We start from the raw sequence: 23413 nt of genomic DNA, 5'->3' as shown, positions 1-23413 counted from the left end.
TCTCCTCCTTTTTCTCTTCTTCTAAAATATATAAATACACAGAGCACCATGCGTATGAATTTTCTCGCACCGAATTTCGGTTTTATTAACCTCGTAAAATAAGGGTCAATTTTCCTTCATTTTATCGCCATGATTTTCTCCACAGACGAATCCCATTACAAGATATCAGAGTGAGAGGAAAATAATTCAACACAGTATGTAGATGGTGAGTCTAATAAAACTAATGTGATTTTAATTTAAATTTTTATTCTTTATATCATCTGACTAGACAACTCTTATTTGACGTGTGATATTTAATTACTTTCTTTTTTTAATCATAAATTTATTTGTTTATGTAGAGATGTTTCTTTTCTTCAAAAATGTACATTTTTTCTGTAGTTTTTATTTTTTGCATTTTGTGTGCTATAAAAAAGTGTCTTGCTGAAGTTCAGAGAAATGCATCCAGAGTATAAATGTATAAGAAAATAAAGAAACCAAAAACAGATTAACGAGTATAATTTCTCATGAATAATTCTTTTAAGTAGGTAATGTTGTAAAAAAAATAATCTAAATTTAATTAAGTATTTTATTTTGGTAAAAAAAAGACTATCCTAAAAATGAAAGTAGTAAATTTCTCTGGATACATTTATTTAAGTAATTTATTCTTTTGACCAATCTATCGCATGCACAAATCATTTAAATTTCAGGTAGTCATACGCATTTTTTTTTCAGAATTTAGTGTTATTGTCTAATTCAGACAGAAAATCCAAAATGAATGAGATCAGACAAGTAAATTGTGAGTTTCTAAATTCATTCATTACACATGTAGGTATTGTATTTAAAATTGGAAGGTAATTCTTTTCCATTTCAATTACATACATATTTATTTACAATTCACTCTTATATCCTATCTTCCTACCTGTGGAGGTTGTTTTTTAGTTTTAATCAAAGAACTATACTATTAATTACTAAGTTTATTTTTCATTAAACTAGTTCTTTAACTTAATTTGTCCTAAATTTATATTTTCTGACTAAATTTCTGACTTTCAAATCCAAATGTATAAAATAAAATAAACTTAAATTGTAGTATTTTTTTACAAATTGCACATGACTCTCAAAACTGATGTGTCAATGTTTTCACTCTTTATTCACATTCCTTCCAAGGGTTTTGAGCAACACACTCTCACGTATGCTGGCATTTTTTTTTTAGTAATAAAATCCTAATAGAATGTTATTTGACTTTATGTAAATGTTTCCTTCCTGCAGAAGTGCGATGGAAAATTAAACATAATTTTTAAAAATCAAATTATGTATGTACATCTGCAATCTGTTCCTTTTTTTTTGAAAGTTTTCTCCGCAATATTCTTGTCATCTCGAGTATATTTTTGGGAAACTGTGATTGATGACTCTTTGCCAATTCAATTTATCATTAGATTTTGCTTTCATATAATAAAAGTATTTTTTGTGATATACCCACAAACTGCCCCATGACTCAGTTAATGCCGTGGCAAAAGAAAAGAACCGCCTCTAATTTGGCTGATAAGCCATTTCGGTACTGATTAAAGCCCAAATTAAATAATGATAACACTTCTACGCTGGTAATTAGGTGATTCTTATCGCGATTTCGGCATGAATTGACGCCCATTTAGAAACTGAAGCCAATCAGAGATTTTTCATTTATAAATGGGTTTAGCACGGTTTTTTTACCTTACTAAGCGATAAAAGTAGACAAAACATTATTTGGCTTCAATTTCCAATTAGATGATAAGTGATATGAGTATTAAAGAAAGTCACGTATACGCAAAAAATGGAGAATATGCTCATATTTTGATGATAGGATCTATCTAATATTTTTTTTAGTATATCCTCTCTCATGATAGATTATCCCAATCATTCTAATGGCTGGAAGAATCTCTTTTTCTTGCACTTTGTACTATCATTAACATGGAAATTGCGAAAGATAGAACTTTATATTGATTAGCATTTGTTTTAAATCAAGACCTAATTTTTAGAGTCTTTTTGTGTTAAGGGCTGAATAAAAAAAATGTTTTAAAATTAAAAATTTGATTAAAAAAATGTAAATTAAATGACCAAGAACATATATCATACCAAAATACTAATCTGACTTGTAGGCTTAAACATTTTGGCATTGTTAATGGAAAGAATGCTAAAAATTTCTCCCGCCATTGTTCTCGGTTGACGATAAGAAAATTGCGATTTAAAACACTTACTGGAATTCAGATGAAATTTCACTTCAATCTTGTATCTCTTCGTCATCATCACCATCATTATTGGGCCCCAGTAAATCATCATCTTCATGACTCTTGTGAGTGTGATGCTGAAGTTGGCTACTTAGTAAGGAGCCCAATGCGTTTTCTCACACGGTGTCCGTTACACCAGCATACTGACAGGCGGACAAACCCGCTGAATTAGATCTTGATACAGGAGACGGAGCTGAATAGGGACTACTAAATCCAGATGTGTGCTGCTTAGCTTTAAGGCGAAGCGTCGCAATACTTGAACTCATTGCTGTGCATGGTTCGGCTGTGGCGCGATGGTGGTACATTGAATAGGGGTTGGTGGGATTGGTATATGGGCACGGTGGTGCTGCAACAGCAGTACCCGGTCCAGTTGCAGCGAGACCAGTACCCATACCGCCAGGTAACATAGTTCCTGATGTTGACATGCTTACAGCCACAGAAGATGCTGACGAATTAAAGCAATTCACTGAATTTTGGTGATGATTTGTTGATACTACAGATCCTAGTGGATTCACAGGCCAAGGGAAAGTTTTCGTTCCAAGGGGGGACGGCACTTTTGTTGCCCAATTATTGTATGGGGAATACGATGTATACAGCGTATCTGTATCAGCAAAGGGCTGCATAAATTGTGTCCCGAAACCATTCTTGAAATCTGCCGCCGCGACGGCTGCCGCATTCATCGCATTCCGCTCACGTTTGCGCCACTTGGCCCGACGGTTTTTAAACCATACCTAAAATAAATATAAATAAATCACTCTATTTTATTGATTCTAAAAATACTTTTTTTGTTTCATTTTTATTCATTAGGAAATTTCTATTTTAAAACTATGGTTTTCCCACACGTAAAAAATTAAACTCAACATTGTGATTTTTTGTGTTTCCCAAATTTCCGAATTTTTGTAGCAATTTACAAAGAGTAAATTACTATCACAGAGTTTATTTCTTTAACAAAAATCCAAATGTTCTAATAAACAACTAAATGATTTATTTTAAAACTAAATTTTCAGTTTTAGTGTTAATGCAATATATACAAAGATTATATCATAATTTCATTATTAAATAATTCCACGGAATCTAATATGTTAAAATAATGAGACTATGAATGTTTTTGAATATATATTTTATGATATGATAAAGTTTGTTAATACTATTGATTAAGGATAACATTAGAAATCACATGAATTCATTAATTTTCAGATATCTGCATTTAATATTTTTTCAAACATTGCAAAGAATTGTACAATGGGAATTTGACGAAAAATTAGACGGAAAATTTAATACGTGTGCCGGTAATTATTGTGAAACTATAGTGTAAATCAGGGATTAATTTCATAATCCGGAACATTGCATGCTTGTGTCCTTAAATCAGCATAACGAAAGGATGTTAAATTTATGCGAATGCTGCATAACGCACCCTTGTAATTTTATGTTTATATGTTTTTACCATCAAGTATATAAAATGTATAAATAAATATTATGTATATATGTATTGATATACCCGTATAAATACATATTCAACCGTGGATTTCAATTTATTGAAGTTACAGTAAAATTTGTATGAATTGTTTGTGCGGGAGAGATGTCAATTTTATAATTATGCGTGCCAGAAACGAGGTTTTATTTATTATTAACAAATTTTGTAGAGTGGGAAATGTTGACACAATTGGTCATACATTAGTTATATCCTTCATAATGATATGGTTGAATCAGAGAGATAGCTGGACAGTTTTGTGCATATTATGAATGTAATTAAAATGTTCTGTAATTCAAGACCGCAAAACCACCCTCAAAACATACACAAAATCATCCACATATTTGGTGCATACTCTCATTATCCCCCCTTTGTTGAAATTACAAAGGCATATGCACTGCACAATATACCTACTTCAGATATGTACGAGTGTCAAATACAAAAGGGGGGAAATTTGGGTGGATGGTGGTCCGAGCATCCAATTGTATGTATGTTGCACATGCGTATCCTAGAATCTTCGTTGACAAGAATATCCCTATTTGCAATATGTATGATGGCATTACATAATCCTACCAAATGCCCCCTCAGAATATTGTAGCACATGCAGTACATGTTCCTTGATATAACATGCATGAGTTAATTAATAACAAATAATACTCATATGGTAAGAGGCCCCACCTTTCAAAGTATACCACTATACACATAAATATACCTATGCATAATATGTATGTATGTATCTACGGAGAATATGAAAACCTACATATTTTTTTTTTAAATAATGAAAGATTCTTCGCAAAATTTAAGATGAGTTCAATGTGAATTTATTAAAAAGTATGTACATAACAATTATGTCCTTATTTTTTGGCATGAAGCACGTAATAATTGTTAAAGAAAACATTAATCTCAATGACACAATAATATTTATAGCAATTTTATTTTTACCACCAAATATTTTGTATGTAAAATAATACAAGACCATGAGAGCTTTTGAGAAAATATTTTTTTAAAATAATATTGGGGTATAAATTAATTTTGTTTATGTACAGAATATTTACATAAAGGACCATATGTGTACATAGGAGTAACTAAATGATATATCACAGGAACAATTGTCTATATTATATGTTTATACAAACACGCGTAGTCCTTTCAACGACATAAGGTTAATCCCTGTATGATTAAGACAATAAATCTCAATGGATTACCATTTGAATCGTATATGCATAAAGCTGAATATGGTCGTATTTCATGAGCACAATATCGAGTTGAGATTCTCCGCACATTCACATCCAGCTTATACATAGTTCTGCGCATATCATGAAATTTAAATTTTGGCAATGTTGCACTAAAATCATAGATCGTTCGCAATTTATAATATATGAGAATCTACATGTAGGTAGACAAAGGCTCCATGGGTTCCATGGTATAGCAAAATATTTTGTGTTTTATATGAGGTTGACAAGATAATACCGCGTTTTTATGTAGTTTATTGTAAGAACTTCCCTTTAACCCTTTTTAGAAAGTTAAATTAACTAATTAATAAAAAAAAATTTTAATTTTAATAAAATTTAACTTAAACCAATAGAATTGTTTAGGATGAAAATTTTACTAGCTGGTCAGTTGAGTAGAGTTTCATAAGAAAGCAAAGAAAACTACTTATTTCACATGCCTGTGGAAATTTTTTGCATTTGATTAGTTCCCTTGACTTCTCATCACCATTAAAAAATCTAAGTGAGTATCTATATATGTATCACAAAAGCTCTTATATTTCCTCTTTTGTCAGATTCTATTAATAAGATGATTTCCCGAGAGCTTTCATTAATTTATTTTAATTTAAATAAAACTTAAATATTATGTATAAAAGTTAAATATTATGTATAAACCTACAACTCAAACCGATATTCAATGGAAAGTTAAAATCTGTTCCTACTTCCACCAAAGCAATGTAGCACCTCTATAGTAAATTACGATTTGTTCCAAATGATATTTTTCACTGACCATATCGATAATTTGCATACAACATTCCGTTGGTTGTTACAATAGTAACAAACATTCAAATAAATAGAATATTTCATTCGACTCCCGCTTTATTTATACATTTTGCCTTGTTTCTCTCGTAAATATGCCAGGAGGGGATTAGCTTTAGCGTAGGTATATTTTACTGCTATATGCAATTTCTAAGCTCTTGATTTTGTTAAAAAGCTCTCTGAAAACCGCGTTGAGTTTCATTTCATATTCCGTTTAAACTTTAGAACAAAAATATATGACTATTATGTTTACTCGTTTACCCCGTAGACATTAGTAAAGCAATTATAAAAATTAAAATTTTAAAAGAATTAAATTGAAAAAAAAAGTTCATTTTAAATGCATCAGTTTTATTGCGCTGCTTTTTTGCAAAGGGAAGAAAAATAGCTAGGGGACGGACAAATTGTTCAATCGCAGGCAAACCCATAAATTCTTATGGTTTACCTACATCAGCCCCTTGTATATCATCAATCTCACCACTGAATAACAGCTAAATGTTTTCATTATTATCGTGAACTCCCTGTTTACTTACTTTGCATTGTTCAAAAGGCCGATGGTGAAAAAAGGACATTATTTATCCATGCGGGAAACGTTAAAAACTATTCATCCATGTGATCACTTTTAGCCCTTTTAGGGGTTGATAGAAACACCCCTCAACTGCAAATATTTTATCAACCCCTTTTTTTACACAAGCTAATGCCGGGGTGGTATAAAATGCATACATATGTGAAATATTATTTTGCAAATTTCATCCCTAAAAAAATTTAGTAGGTGCAATAAGTTTTCCATCTCGTGTATATATTAAAATTTTGGGGGATTTCTCGTGTTCCATTAAAATATATTGCAAGGCAAAAAATCATAATGGATTTCGAAATTTGGTTCTATAATTCCATCTTATGCTTAACTATCATATTAATTTATGTAAAATGAAACTACTTTTTTAAGAAAATTTTGAAGAGGTTTCTGTGAATTTTTAATCTCCTACGACACGATTAAAAATTGCTTTTTCTACTAAAAATTGTTTTGAATATATAAACATTATTTTTGTGTTCAGTCACTATTATCAAACATAAAATTATTGATTGAAAATTTCACAATTATAGAGCCGATTTGAAGAACAGCGTTTGGAATTGTTATTCTTATCTTTACTCATGTTATCTACACGGATACACAGTTTTCATTGAAATATGTATAATGCCTTTAAAACAATGTCAGTTGTCAAAATTTTGTCATATGATTCTTGGTTTTAAAGAATTATTATAGGTAATCAGGCAGTGTAAAATAGCAGGTGCTATAGGTAACAATATCCCTACAAATGTACATATGCATAATAGGCTTTGGTTAAACGTATAAATATAATATTAAATTAGATTATAAACTGAAAAACTAATGTTAAAAATTTATTGAGACTTTAAAATTAATTTTAGGTGCAACTAATCACTATCAGTTTGCTAATTAGATTAAAAGTTACATTAAATACAACGATATAAACAAATTTAATTATCGCAGATGTAAATGAAAGGCTGTATTATCGGTATGTTAGAATTCAACACCATTCAGGATAGGCTATGCAATATAATTTTGAGCCTAAATGCTTTACAGTTTCCATATACACTGCCTAGCCTATACAGTGTGTACTCAAAGGATAATTGATATAGAATAATTGTTTACATTACACGCAGTTTATTGGCACAATGATGTTGGATTTACGTTGAATATTCAACCCCAAATCTATATCTATAATGGTGGTGTATTAAATTTGAGCGTGCATTCGCATAAACAAACCACGATATTCACACTTTATTTTGTAATGTGGTGCACTTACCCTGACTCTTGCTTCAGTTAGATTTGTCCACATGGCGATTTCCTCACGTGTTGACATATCAGGATATCTATTTCTGCTGAATGTGTGTTCCAATTCCTGAAGCTGCTGAGATGTAAAGTGAGTTCTTTGGCGTCTTTGCCTTTTATTCTTTTTGTCATTTTTCGTTTCATCTGTAGACACAATGGTGTCATCGTGACTCAGGCCAGGTGTAACTGCTTCCGTTTTCACTGATGCTTCTAGTGAACGATTTCCTATGGAAATAAAAGATACTGTTCTAAATAACTAATGACATTGATATTTCAATTCACTGTGAAATTTCTCATATTGGCCTGAATCTTGCGGTAAGTCTAGGATTAATATAACTACAAATTACCAAAGTAAAGCTATCACTAATATTCTAATCAGTCATTCGTAATTATGTATGATGGCTTTCGTCAGTCTTACAGCAAATATAGAGCAGTTATGAATTTTAATGATTCTTTGTCATCACTCAAAGGAATCATCGACAGGTAGGTATAAAGAAAAATCCGAATATTAAGCTTTATGGGTGTAAGGAGTAGACATTGTGAGAATCATGTATTCCCTATACGTTGGAAATTGATTTATCAGTTGCATTTATTGATCAGAAAATTCAGTCAGTGAATGCTTTTGACCAGAGATCGTGGTACAATATCAAAAATAATCATTTCGATTTTCGGTGTTGTTTTCCTAATAAGAAGAATCATATTTTCAAAGGTATTGAAAAAATATCACAAATCTGCTTCGTTCTCATAGTGATTTATAAATGTCATGAATGTATAAAAAAAATTGGTAGTTTGCAAAAATAAATCTACGTTGTACATATTGAACTTTGCCTTGACTGATCATGATGATCATCATTACGTCGCCAAATGTAATTAATTATAATTTGATCGATTTTTATCAATACTTCAATTCGACAATATGTAGGTAGATGAATACATGTAGGTTCATGTAAAGTATATTTACCTTACATTCATCACACGATATGGCGTCACTAATGACATTTTTAATCAACATTCTTATCGATGGCGCCTTATAATAATATACAAATTCATGGAAAGTGTTTGATATGTCATGATACAAGAAAAGATGGGACATTTATAAAGGGCAATGATGTGTAAGTAAATTCCATAATTGTTGCCTTAAATTCCATTTGATGTATTATGGACATAGTTGGAAAAGCTGATATGTAATATGATATGAACTGATAAATTAAATGAGTTCGGATTTGGGATTAAGGTCATATTCAGAATAAAAGAAATCTTCTATCTTTCCCATGCTTTTTTTATCGTGATTTTTATAGATTTATAATGAGATTTAATAGCAGGCAGTCATGTAATTTATCGAATCTCTGAAAATTTAATAACTAAATACATTTTCTTTCTCATTTAATATTTTCATGGAAATGAGAAAGACAGCTAAAAAGGAAAACGTATAAATTATTTTGATCCTAAAACAACAAAATAACTTCAAAAATATATCGATCTGTATTCCTTGACTTGTAGGCAGTGTAATCTGAACATATTAAGTGATATACTTCGATCTCTTTTGATCTAATCGTCCTAACAATATATGCATAGAAATATCTAATACACGTGCTTATGTGAAGACGACGCTTTGGCGTGTTAGAAAAGAATGTGTCATATTGTTCGATGATTGATTGAAAATTTCACCATGGTGCAATCACATTATTAGTCTAATGCACATAACCTTCCCATTAGAACAACCTAAATATGACGTACATACACCAATAAAATGTTAACTATTTTATCAAAATTGTCTAGACACGGTTTGCTTTCCAATAAAGCATGTCACTATATGACAAATTAGGTTTAAGAAAGATTCCCAAAAAATGGGAATGAGAATATTCGTCATTTGTAAATAGATATGAATTTAAAATCATTTTTCTTTCATTTGTCACCTACACCATCACATACAAGCACAGAGAGTGCAATGGAATTATACCTATGCCGAGGTATATATCCAATTTTCACTCTGCATTTTAGGTAACTCAAAGCGTACCTTCACCTTTTCTATCTCTGCTTCTTCCTCGTGATGCTGAAGACTGGAAATTTAGTTGAGTATGATCCATTCCACTAGTAACTGCCGTCATTGCGCTATGTGTATTGTCTCTGAAGTCTCCAGTTTCAGCCCACACTTGAAAAAGATAGAGTAAAACATTGAATTTTAATTTTTTATTGTATTTGTTCTGTGCAGCAACTGAAGCAGAGAATATTAAAGGAAAAGTGCATCTGATTTTTTTCCTCTCTCTCTTGGCATCTCTATGTAAAGATGCACATTGGATATGGTTATCTTCATCAGTAAATATTATATAGCACTATCTTTTTTATAACTATGCTCTTCCACCAGGGCCATTTGAGTTTAAAGAGAGCAATACTGTGATCGTTGTGTGGAGGATCATAAAAGGGATTTATGGACTTAATGTACTCACTTTAATATTCATTAGAGTTGTTGAACGTGTTCAGAGTCCTCATCGTAGGAAAACAACAATTTTACTTCCACAGTACACGCGATAAACGTTTTTAAAAAAAAATTGCATTATAGAGAATGCTCTTGTAAAGTCAAGTGGCATTACTCATCTTAAACAAATTTCACGTCCTAACTTATTTGTCATGAAAGAGTGGCAATATTTTTTTTCTTTTTGAAATATTATGAGGTAAATAGAATATTAATAAAAGCAGATTAAAGATTCGTCTTTACTTTGACACGATGAAATAATTCCAATTTTGCTCTCTCCAGACTAAAATCTCTACAGCACTGTTTTGAGAAAAAAAATATGTAATTTATATTTTGATCATAAATTCAGCATTCCTGACAAGTGTTAAATGGCCCCAGGAACATATAATCGTCGCTTGACACTCTGGTTGAAAAATATACCAACGAAGCTTGTTGTTAACATCAATTAATAGGAACACTCTTTCTTCTCTTCGCTATAACAACATATGTACATTTTATATGTATGTACCTACATATATTCCTGAAAACCGCGGCATTGCAAATGAAAATTGTCACATTCAATAAAGTTTAACATATGGAATGAAAATATATACAGCTTTTCCCCAAAAAATGGAATATTTTATATAATAACCAAAAATTTTAATTAGGAAGGTATTTTTTATAACGTGTATATGCAGTTCTCTCTTAAGGTTTATTAGGTATACATTTTAAACAACCCGTCTAATATTTTACATTAAAAAAAATGCAGGTTTGATTACAAGGAGAATAAACGCATCATTAATACTATTTTTCTAATAATTTTGATATCATCCAGGCACAGCGATGAATCAGTAAATAAAAACAACGATACAAGCAATTTTTCCATTTTAGACTTTTGTCTACCTAAAAAAAACATCCCACCATAAGTGTAAATGTATCGGAAAAATCTATAAGGTCCATGTGACTGATACAAAAATAACAAGCAGATATATAATACTGTATGTGGCTCTATATCGGGCAATGAAATGATGAGAATAGTTGGAAAATATCTTTCTATCGTTTAGTTTAACTGACTGTGAAAATCTCTGTATGAACCGCAATAATCATCTGTTCTATGGATACCATGTGACTTTTCAACCCTTTTGTATTTCATATCTGACTCAAAGTTTATTCATTTTAACACATCTGTCGAGATTTTGGTGACATTGCTTAATTTTTTTTCTAATATCTGCAAGAGGTCTTTGATTTTTAGTTTAATAAATTTCTTCAAATGAAGTAAAATTTTTGGACATAAGAAATACAGATTCTTATGCTAAAATGAATTTAAGTACTTGGCTAATAGGCCCTAAAATGAAGAAAATCTACTTTTATTCCCAACAAAATTTTAAGTAATGCCTCATTATGTAACTAAAGTGTGTTGGTGTGTAATATAAATATTCAAGAATATTTACTAACTAATGAGAGTTTAAATTATGTATATACCTATCTTTTGTTTACTGAAAGTATTCAGCGTGTATAATAAAATTGATCAGAATTAATCTTGGTGCAAATAAATTTTAAGTATTTTATTAGATTTTGGTTTTATCTGTTTACTATCCGATTAAAATGAATTAGAAGAGTTATGTAGGTATAAATTTATCTTCTATGCTTTATTAACCCTCCCCCCGCCCACTCATCAGTGTATGGGAGGGCTCTAGTAGATCAAAAAGAATATCATGGCCTTTTGAAAATGATAAACAATAGTGCCAAATTAGTAGTAGAATAGACAAATGCAAAATGTAGGCATATCAACTATTATTTCGCAAACTTTACAAATTCATAATTATAGAAATAGTACCTATGTAGATTTAATTGAAGCATCATTGGGGGTCAATTTGACAAGCTATAGATGTATTATTAATACCTGGTCTAATTTTTTTTTCAAATAATAAATAAAAAGTCATTTTAATTGTAACTAATTAAGAGCAGACAGGTGAGAAAAAATTGAAGACATAATAAAATAATATTATGAAGCAGACTTTATATATATTTTCAGTAAATACCTACTGTGATAGAAGGAACAAAAAAGGCTTTGCTTTCAAAATTTGTGTTGATTTTCGTTCTGTTGGAGCTACATGATATTTGATACTGTACAAATAGTCATGAGGTCCTTCAGCAGCATGAGATTACAACATTGTTTAACAAGAGACTCAAGTGTCTCGTAAATATTTGCTTATGATATGACCTGAGAGAAAAAACCTGGGTACAATATAACAACAAATTAACTACCAGAAGAGGAAAAGTGAGTGTCTTATAATGCTTGTGTCTCAATTAAGTGGTTAAATTAGAAGTTGTCTCCATACAGAATGTGAATTAAAAGAATGGGGTATAACACGTACCTAAATAATAAGATATGTATGTATAAATGTACATTTATAAATATAATACTATTATTTTAAAAAATGTTATACACACATTTGAATTTCTTGCACAATAAATCAAAGAGACAAATGAAATATGTTTTCATGTGTGATATAGTCACTCCCCTAATGCAAAATAAACATTTTCCATGAATTGATTTTTGTACCCTGAAATCGAAATCAAAAGAAGTAAATTTACCATCCCCTTCTCTGATCCTAAATATTTACTGTATTTACCAAAAAGACCAAAAAAGATAGCACACCATCTGGACATACTGTTGAGGCATCCCAAAATCATACTATAAATCACACATTTCAAACTGAAGGATGGACCAAGTCAATTTTTATGGGAAACGATTTAGGGGATGTACACTAACTTTCTCTCTTTCCTAATATCTTCACATGATGAATATGCATTCTATGATCACTGAAATATAATACAGAGAGTGAGAGAGAGAAAATCTCATATACCTTATGAACTATATCAATGAAGTCTTATCCTGTTTGCCAAAGAAGGATGTTGAGAAAAAAAAGCATAAAAATTGTCGTGACAAGGCGGTGGTACGTGCCTTTCGACCTCTCTGAAGATTTTTCTTTAGTGTCAGGTGCAACGTCTGTCTAGCGGATGGTTAGATTAAGTGGGATTTTATTGGACTTAGATATATCATTCATGGACTGAGCATATTTCGTTAATTAAATACAGCCAGTCTTAAAGATGAAAGCAAAATGAATAAAGAGGATGGTATATTTTTTTGTCTATATTCTAACACAAGAGCGAAAGACAATAGGAGAGAGAAAAAAATGTACTGGTAAGTTTCACTTACGGGCTGTGATTCTTTCTTCAGAGGTCAGTCTAAGTGTGATATTTGATATAAGTTTGGCGGTGCAAACTCTGGGGGAAGGCTAACTCGCGCATTGGCTGTGATTCGTGGCGCGAGTCATCCTTCCCCAGAGTTTGCACCGCCAAACTTATATCAAATATCACACTTAGACTGACCTCTGAAGAAAGAATCACAGCCCGTAAGTGAAACTTACCAGTACATTCCCTTTTCTGATTAATCTGTACCATGTAGCTATCTATTAAACTTTGCATTTACATATATTTAACTTGGCCTCTGAAGGAAGAATCACAGCCCGTAAGTGAAACTTACCATGTACATTCCCTTTTCTGCTTAATCTATACTTTGCAGCTATATATATATTTTACCGTTATATTTTACTTTGCATTTATATTTATATACTTTATATACATTATATATAAGGCGCCCCGCTTCGCGGGGCGCCAGAAGGTTACTGTCTTAATTTGCATTTATATTTATATACATTATATATAAGGCGCCCCGCTTCGCGGGGCGCCAAAGGGTTACTGTCCTACTTTGCATTTATATATACATATTTATATACATTATATATAAAGCGCCCCGCTTCGCGGGGCGATAATTGGTAGACATTTTACTTACTTATAGCCATAATGTTATATTAATTTTAATTGTCCATATCTTCTAAACGGCTCGATAGATTTTCATAAATGACCTATCGTTGGAAAGGTCTTGATATAAGCTATAACATACTAAAATTTAATCAAAATTTATGATCTAGTTTTCGAATAGTTCGAGTTTAAATTTTTCGAAAATTTTGTTTTTGATTTTAACGCCTTTTGCGGTCATTTCTCGAAGTTGCAATGTTCTAGACATTTATAGGGTTTTACAAAACCTTTCATTTGCGCTTGAGATGATCAAAATCGGACTAGTAGAACCCGAGATATTTAATACTAACTTTAGAGCGCTATATCTCCGAAACGGCTCGATAGATTTTCTTGAATGACCTATCGTTGGAAAGGTCTTGACCTCAACTATAACATACTTAAATTTAATCAAAATTTATGATTTAGTTTTCGAGATATTCATCGAAAACTCATCGAAAATTTTGTTTTTGATTTTTGGCCCCCTAGCGGCCACTTTTGAAACTTCGGATGTTCTAGAAAGTTGTAGGGTTTGTTGAGAGCTTTCATTTGAGCCCGGGTTGATCAAAATCGGTCAAGCCGTTTTCGAGTTATGGTCGATTTTCGATAAAAAATTGTGGCGGCCATATTGACTAAACGGCTTGACCGATTTTTGAAAATGAGGTATCGTTGGAAAGGTCTTGATGGCCCCTACAACATATCAAAATTTCAGACCTCTAGCTATAATAGGGGCTGAGATATAGTGAAAACAAAATTTGGGGGTTATTCAAAATGGCGGACGGGGAGGTGGGGGGGTGGATTTGACCTTATAATCGGATGTCTTCCAGTCGATATTTAAACTTTGCCGTTTACCGCAAGTCTCTATCTATTACCGTTCTCTTGTAATTAAGCCTTATACGACGGACGGACGGACGGCCGGCCGGAAAATTTTTTTGGCGCATACGTTTTTTGGAATGTAGGGACCCTAATTCGTGCTCATCCCAATTTTGAGCCCGATCGGACAACATTGCATTTTAGGTGGTACACAGAAGCTGTGCTATTCTTTTCTTCGAAAGAATCACAGCTAAAAGGTCACATATTTTCCAAAACGAATCAATTCTAAATCAAATTCTCATTCCATTACCCGCAATAATTTGTTTTCAAATCTGTTGGCACAGATGATCTTCCCTATCTTACATGTTGAATGATGATACAATAATAATAAAATAATACATAATCTGTGTATACTATGCCACTGACAATGAATGAGGGTGTTGTGTGCAACGATATGAGGCCATATGGGACCAATTTTCTAGCCAAATGGAACGCAGACAAATCAGGAAAAAGGGGGTGCCAAATAATTTCCTTGTTTGAGATGCCATTCTATGCGTTATATGTTCGTGAAATTGTCTTTATTTAGCGTGTGATGCTCTTTTAATGCTTTCTAAATGAATAATGTGGTCAACCCCTAATTCAAACGCATTTGGTATAATATTTTGCGGCTACTTTTATCCATTATGGTGGGAAATTTATATTACCTTTTATTGGCTTTTTTAAATGGGCACTTTAATTCAATTATGAATTTTATTTTCAATACTATAGAGACAAAGAAATAAATTTACTTATTCTGCATGAATTATTTCTTAAGAACCCACCTTACCCATGCTCTATACAAAACTAATTTATTGGAGGAATATTATTTTTTTCCTATGCAAAGGTTGTGGTGAATGGCATCGTAATTCATCTCGATTCGTTTTGGCAACAAGTGTACGAATTTCCCATCAACAGAAGAGCAAATTCATTCGATTACCTCCCATATGTATATATTTTCATTCCGTTTTTTGTCCTCGACACAATATCAACGCAAAATTGAGGGTTTCATTCTCCGCGGTGCAGGAGGAGCATTGGCATCATCACCATAAAATCGCTTACTATGCTATACTATATATGCATATACACTTGTATACCATGTGCACAGAGAGGACTATTTGAATACTGAAGAGCAGTCTCGCTTTGATAGCTAGGAGAAAAATGAGGCGAGAAAGTGAGCGAGAAGTGTATTTGCGTTCCAGCTAATTGATCACCCTATTCATTCAGGAGATTTTTCACACGCGTTAGTCAGAAATATACTTTAGGGTCGAGGGTGACGAATGATTATTTCGTATTATATAATTACAACCTATTATGCAATACAAACTACTCGCATAGGGGATTATCTTTGGGGTGAAGAAAACCGATCAGGTTTCCCTTTTTTCTCTTCAAATTCTTTACAAATTAAAAACAAATTGGTATTGAACTCTGCAAAGTTAATCTGTGAATTGCCAACTTACTTTTTAACTTCTCCAGCGGCTCATGCAGAGAAGGGGTGTGTGGCACAACGCTGTGGTGATGATGCCCAGATATGTCGTGTGTACTGTGATGCAAGTGCCCCAGGCCGGCACCACCCGTACCTGTCATCAAGCCCGTTATCGCTGATGAAACACTAACCGCAGCTGCCACAGAATCATGCAATGGATGATGATTATGCAAGTGGTCCGATTGAGCGGCACTCCCACTGCCGCCCCCACCAACTAAGTCCTGAAGACAGAGTCCGGCAGAATCGGATATACTTTCAAGCCCACCCCGCTCCATGATAGCAGGTGGAAATATGGCCGATAGTTGATTCAGCCTCCTTGCGTTTGGAATACTGACGTCTCTAAATCCGTGGTATCGAATCGTTTTGGATGGCTATATGGTTTTGCGGATCCAAAAAAATTGTTTCGTATGTCGATGTTGAATTTCCTGTGAAAAAAAGGAAATAAGAGCAAAAATTAATTTTTTAATCACTACCAATTCTGCAATATTTATAGACTCAATTATTTGAGTTTGAGTTGTCTCTACACGATTTGAAATCTTCCGAGACCCATAATCTCAGTTAATGACACAAGCTTATGAAATGATTATCATTAATATTTCGAGAACCATTTAACCACAATATTCCCGTTTTCTCTCTCTCTCTCCCACTCTATCTCTCTGTGTGGAATGCATTTGGTATATGTACAATGCCTAACCGACGGAATCCTTGTTTATCCTCAGTTGATCTCTAGGATGTAATATTTTAATCACACTGGCTTAACCAGATTGGCTGCTGTACAAAAATTTTGACCGCCGAGCTTAAATACATTTCGAAGAATACAACGCCGAATCGTCACCCGCCAGACATTTATGTGCTAATTATTTTGCATTTATAGAGCTTTTCAATTAGTCTCAATAACTTATGTTTGCAAATGATTAATAAACACATGAAAACTTAAATACATTTGTATATGAAAGACACTTTTTCATACATATATTTTTTTAAATCTCACAAAAAAAACTAAAAAGTAATAAATCTTTTGTTTATAAACTCCATGATGTGTGTAAGAGAAATTGAAGGAGAAAACCCGTATTGTTTCTTTTGTGATTTTCACTCATAGCTGAAAGCAGCAATAGAGTAGATCTTTTTTGAAGCTCTCGTAAGCCTCCATCTTAAAATATATATCTTTCTTATTCGGTCCCCCACAGCTTTCGCAGCCACTGGGGCTAATTTGAAGAACCCTATAACCCTTATAAAATATACGTTTACGTATGTTGGGAGTATGTGAGGCTAGGAAACCAAATATAGATAGATACATATGAAGAAATAGCAATATATGTATATGGTAGTTGCTGCCTGTGTACTATATATATATGTATACCTATATTTATTAAATATATGTGTGTACACCGAAACGACGTCGTGGGGTTATGGGCTAAAGCTCCGCCCATATATAGTCAACGACGCTTTGAGAGCATCCGTCCCGACGTCTCTCGCCATTATACATATTATTCAGCTTATGCCGAGACTGGGGTTGGAGAAAGCTGGGGGTGATGCTTTAGTGATTATTTGTACCCCAACATCTTATATCTACTATACACTCGTCCATTCAGAGGGGCATGCAGCGCCATAAAAGGACTTAAACCTTGTTCATATAGATTCTTAACTAAATGAATTGTGATGTGTCCCAAACGATCTACAGACTTCTGCCACATTTTTCAGTACACACACTGTGGAAACTCAGATATGTATATTTTTCATTCAACATTAATGTATATAAAACGATCCTAATTTTCAAATAATTTTTTCGCCATCATCATTACAAGATTTGCTACTACATTATGTAATCCAGTGGATGTTATTTTTGTTAAATTATTATTAATCTTGCTTTTCCAAACGTATAAGTTCCCAATTATTATGCCAAATTTGAAAATAAATAGGTAAATAAATGCGCTACGCACACAAAGAATTCAATTGAAAATATTCTAGAAGGTTTCAATGGATTTTCTTTATCAGAGCGTTTCACACATAATACCAGTAAATTTTGAGGTACCTACTGCCGACGGGTAGTTCGCTGATATTTTCGAGGCAGAATGATTACTAAAGGAAATTACATTGATATCAAAAATTAAATTCCTGTGAGTTTTGCAGCATATTTTTTTTAATTTCTGGAATGTTTTAACTATATTTTTGAATACAGATTTTGTTGACTGAATAATTAGTTAGTATAATAATTCTTTAGTGAAGAAGAATATCAATAATGTTGTATTTATGTAAATTATTTATGATGGATTATTTAATTTTAAGAATAAAAAAAACAACTTTAAAAAATCCCAATTTACCCGTCGGGTAATTCGCTATCTGTAGCTTATGTATACCCGGATGTCTTGAACATTAAGTATATTCTACGAGAGGAGTCATGAATGAACCGGAACTTGCTTTATTTAATAAAGTTTTCGATAAGCTATTTTGTTAAATTTTTACTCGATTAAAGCAAGAGGATAAAAAAAAATATTTTTTGATTCCTTAACCAATGTCCTTAAATAGCGACATGTATTTTAAAATATTGTGATTATCCTGGTATTTTATACATGTGCCGATTGAAAATCGATTTTAAATAAAAATTGACATCATGATGATTTGAAGTTAAGTCGATTTATACCTATGAATGTCCTATATACATGCTTATCACCTAAATTTAAACGAGTAAATTAAAATTTCTAGGAACCCTGATAAAAATAAAGAAAAAAACAACTGAAATAACAAATTGATTTTCGTGAGTAGGAAATTTAAGGTATAACACCTAATTGAATTTTCGAAGAAAAATAATTTTCTTTTATTTAAGATAATTTAACATAATTTTGTAACAATTACATATTTTAAGGATGACTTGTATTTTGCTTAGGTATGCTATGTAGACTTTCAATCGATTTAACTAGGTAAAAATCATAAGAAGCAGATTTTTCATTTTATAGAAGATACAGAAAAGACATCTCAAATTTATTTTAATATGACGTATTGATTGCTAAAGGTTTTAATATAAGGATTCTATCAGAAATGTCATAAGAAGATTTTAGTAAATCTTTTTAGTCTGCCGATGACGAAAAAATTTTCCTTAAGGAAAATATTATTTTAAACTTTTTATTATATTTTCTCCTATACATGTGTCATTGAATTGTATTTATGAATTCCTACAAAAGAAATAAAATTTTACACGAGAATATAAAATAGAACTTGAGTGGATGTAAGGTGAGCAAATTATACATCTTATCAATTTATTAGACCTAAATTATTCACAACCTCTGCGTTGTTATTTGCAGAATCGTAAATTATAGCACATTGTTTGCTGACGCGATGTTTATTTTTAACATTTTCGCTAAAATGAGTGAAAATGCACAAATAAAATTTACAAAATTATATGGAAAATTCAACGTAGATTGCTTGATCTTTATTTCACATTTATAAATTTTCTCTTGTTTGAGGGTATTGTTTAACACTCACCTTATAACTAAAATATCCACCGTGATGTTGCCTTGCGCTTATATAATTCTCAAATTCTATGGGACTTGAGTGAGTGAGAATATTCACATTCTCCACAATTTTCTTTTCACTTTACGATTCCAAGTTTTCTTTTGGAGCACTTTTAATTTAAAGAACAAATCACACAGAATTTTTTGAATGTGTATCAATGGTGTGATTTTTTAAAGAATGGGCATTTAAAAAAAATGTAAACTGTATTGTGAATCCCATTCACGTGTTATAGAGTGGACAAAACAAAAGGATTTTTTTCACAACGTATATTCATTGAAGAAGAAACCGAAGATAAAATAAAAATCAATGATAATGTCTCTGCGGGGTTTGGGATTCTCTGTAAGTATTATAAAGTATTAGATGGTATTATAGGTTTTGCGGTCTTGCCAGACCTTGTGTCAGACAATCTGGCAAGAATGAGGCAATCGCTTTTCTTCTAAATCCACTAAATTCTCAATTTTCTTTTATTATGTACGATGTTTGATTGCAGGAAGTGATGATGCTTTTTTCAAAATTCCTACAAATTATCCTTTGCATCACTTGACTAATAAGAGCAGAGTTTACCTACTCGGTCACCAAACACATAATTTTATTTTTCTCTCAATTTTTTTTAAGAAAGCAAATCACTTGTTGTATTTAATACACTATTTTCCAAAAGTCGTTATATATGTAGTTTTTCCCATTGAGTTTTTTTTTTCTTTCTGTGACACCAGATATTTTTGGTTCACACACGAAAATAAAAATTTATTATTTGGTAGAGTTTAGTGCTATTGTGGAACTCTCAGTCTATTCGCAGCCTGATCCGGAGCCACACAAAATAGCTACTGTTCACTGTGCGCGATGGGAAAGACCCGGGATATCATCCGTCGAAACGGGGAAATTCACTTACTCGCCCTCTGGCACTCTGCACACTCTATATGACTGGGATTCAGTCTGTAGTACATCAAGCACCCAAATCGAACCCTCTTGTTATTCGTCCAAAATTACACTGCGACTGAAATAGTGAACTGATTTGTGGCATACAGCAGAACGGAACGGTTGTACGTGCTTTCGTCGTGAAACTCACTCTGTGATGTTTGAGTGTGCTCCTGAAAGAGTGTGCACAGCACGATGACAGAGATAGCCAAATTGTTATCAGTTGATGAAAAACAAGTGCGACGATTCTTTCTCCTCCAAGTGTGTTCGTGTAGGCTGAAGTGTTATCACTTGAGTTTCAAACTGAAATTCTCGACATCGAGTAGATAATTATGAACAACATATACCACCGTGTGGTATGCGATAAGCGTTAGAATATACGTTATCTCAATCAAATGCAGCCAGATTTTTTTCCTGATGTGCTTCACTTCGATAAGGTTTCAACACTTTTATAGGAAAATTTTTAACTTTGCTATATACTATTTTAAGTTCAAGAACACAAAAGTTAAAAAAAAAATTCTTGAACACTCTATTGTCTTCTCTTTTGTTTATATTGATCAGAACTTTGACTATTTTTGATCGTATATGTGGACGTAGCAACAGGTGATTTCATTAAAATATGTACACTAAAAACAATGTAGTCAATTAAAATAAGATACTAAAAAAAACTATCTGACAATATTATATTTTTCTTAACGTATTATCTTAAAATGTTCTATATTCTGTTTTGTTGATAAAATTGCCTTTAGGAATGTTTTCATTCATGAACTTTTCCCATCATGTTTGAATTTTGCTTTAGAATTTTCCCCTCTATTCTTGACTTGCGCCGTACATTTAAGTAGCAGAAGATGGTGGTGGAGACGCCTAGTTATATATAACTTTGTTCCATTCTTACGTTGTGTTTATATGTATTTGTGTGATGGTGTACCGAAATGGGCGGTAAGAAATTATTTATACTGATTTCTATGTATTTTCTTTGTAGAAAAAGAACTGAAGACACATTTTTGTAGTAAACTGCATAAATACTAAAGTCAAGTTCTTTACTGACTTTAGAAAAATCTTTAAGGATCTAGCAGAATAATTATCAAATAGGGTACCTATCTTAATGTAGAAATTGATCGATTTTCAATGGATATTTTGAGGGAAAAATTAAATTAAAAATATTTTTATTGTTCTGTTTTTAAATATTCTTTACTTAAGTGTAGGTACAAATTTTAAATATATTTAATGAAAAATTTTTTCAATGAACAAAAAAATAAACGAAGAAATTCATCCCTGATGCTCCGCCTACAGAGTCACTGATACCACCAAAAGCGATAAACCCGGCCCCTAAAAATCACAGGAGGTAGTATTGCTACACATGTGCGACAGATATGTAGAGATGTAGTGGTAGGTGCCGTGACGGTAGCCAAAATGTTCGCATGTATACCGAAGTTTACAAGAAAAGTCAATCCACAGCTAGGAGGAAAATCCATATTACGGCGGCGACTCCTTTTCAACCTTATCACATCAAAAGCAAAATTGTTCTTGGCGCCTTCACCGCAAGTAGGACATTGATGTCACCGCAATTCGGTGACAACACTATTGTACAAAATTAATTTTATAAGTTTTATAGTGTAAATTTGTTGTGTTGATTTGAGGAAATTGTGGTTCATTGTAAGCTGTGTTATATAAAAGTGAATTTAATGATTCTTTAATATCTATCTACACAATATTTATATTTGTGACTACTAGAATCTTATAAATTTTCTGTAAAAGCTCATGTAAAAAGTTTTTTTTCAAGGATTTTTTTAATGTATAAAAGTGTGATTAAAATTATCAGTTAAAATATTTAAGCTGTGTTTCCTTCTTTTATCAAGTAATTAAAAAAATTTAATTAAAGAATTTATGTTTGTTTTATTTATTTTTAATTCAACTTTATTATTGTATAGGACTTCTAAAGGACATTAGAAAACTCTTTGCCTAATTGGAATAAATCATCAGTCAGAACATTTTCAGAATATTCAGTGAAATTTATCTTCGTTAAACATTGTTGAATTGGTTAATTAGTTACAGTCATCGAAAATGAAATAAGTCCACTCAAGAGCATATTTTATGATTTAAAGAAACACTAAAAATATGTTTAGGCTGAAATTTATGCTTCAAACACGATGTGTGTGGTCTTCTATACAATATATTCCTCTTCCAAAACTTTATTTGAACTTAAATTACATCAAAAAGACAATTAGAGATTTAAAAAAAATGTCTTGATGTTAACTTAATATGCATATTTTATTTATCTTTTGGCTGTGATTTTTCATTTTCATTGGACTTTTATATAAGTATATGACCGGATAAGCCACCATCAAAAATTAAATAAGGTGAAATGTAAAATATGTTTTGATCTATTATTTTTAATTTTTGTATCCTTCTATAAATATATTTATCATTTCAACTTAAATACTCTTCCAAAATCAAACTTTAGGGAAAGATGTCCCAATTGAAACTCTTTTTTTAATCAACTTTGAAACCGATAATATTTCCAAAAAAGTTATGAAAATAACCATGGTTTAATGGTCTTTAAGGTGGTACCAAACTTAGGAATATTGATTTTTTTAATATTAGGTATCTTTTCCCACTCTATGCTTGGAGGTTTGAATCAGGCTGTCCTACTTTACCTGCAAAAGGTATTTTATTTATTTAGTCTGTTTCTTTATTATTCATTCAAATCAATAATTATCATTGCCTAAATATGTATTTCTTTTTTTTTTAAA

The 23413-nt window shown here is 31.8% G+C and overlaps 1 protein-coding gene across 2 annotated transcripts; it reads right to left on the bottom strand.

The window, feature by feature from the left end:
• Positions 1-229: 229 nt before the first annotated feature.
• On the bottom strand, positions 230-21978 carry LOC129785861 (pituitary homeobox homolog Ptx1). 2 transcript variants are annotated; one of them, XM_055820518.1, is made up of 6 exons: positions 20310-21978; positions 19716-20082; positions 16210-16660; positions 9611-9739; positions 7562-7812; positions 230-2971 (listed from the first exon to the last, which is right to left on the bottom strand). In XM_055820518.1, exons 3-6 carry the CDS (start codon positions 16508-16510, stop codon positions 2357-2359), a joined length of 1296 nt encoding a protein of 431 aa, XP_055676493.1. In that variant the 5' UTR covers positions 16511-16660; positions 19716-20082; positions 20310-21978; the 3' UTR covers positions 230-2356. The 2 variants fall into 2 exon arrangements, with proteins under 2 accessions (XP_055676493.1, XP_055676492.1); XM_055820517.1 differs by having other exon boundaries at positions 9605-9739; positions 19716-21978.
• Positions 21979-23413: the final 1435 nt, after the last annotated feature.

The sequence above is a fragment of the Lutzomyia longipalpis genome, chromosome 1 (genome assembly GCF_024334085.1).
Source record: "Lutzomyia longipalpis isolate SR_M1_2022 chromosome 1, ASM2433408v1".
NCBI lineage: Eukaryota > Metazoa > Arthropoda > Insecta > Diptera > Psychodidae > Lutzomyia > Lutzomyia longipalpis.
Note: the sequence above shows the minus strand (reverse complement) of the source record. Positions and strands in the feature narration are given on the sequence as shown.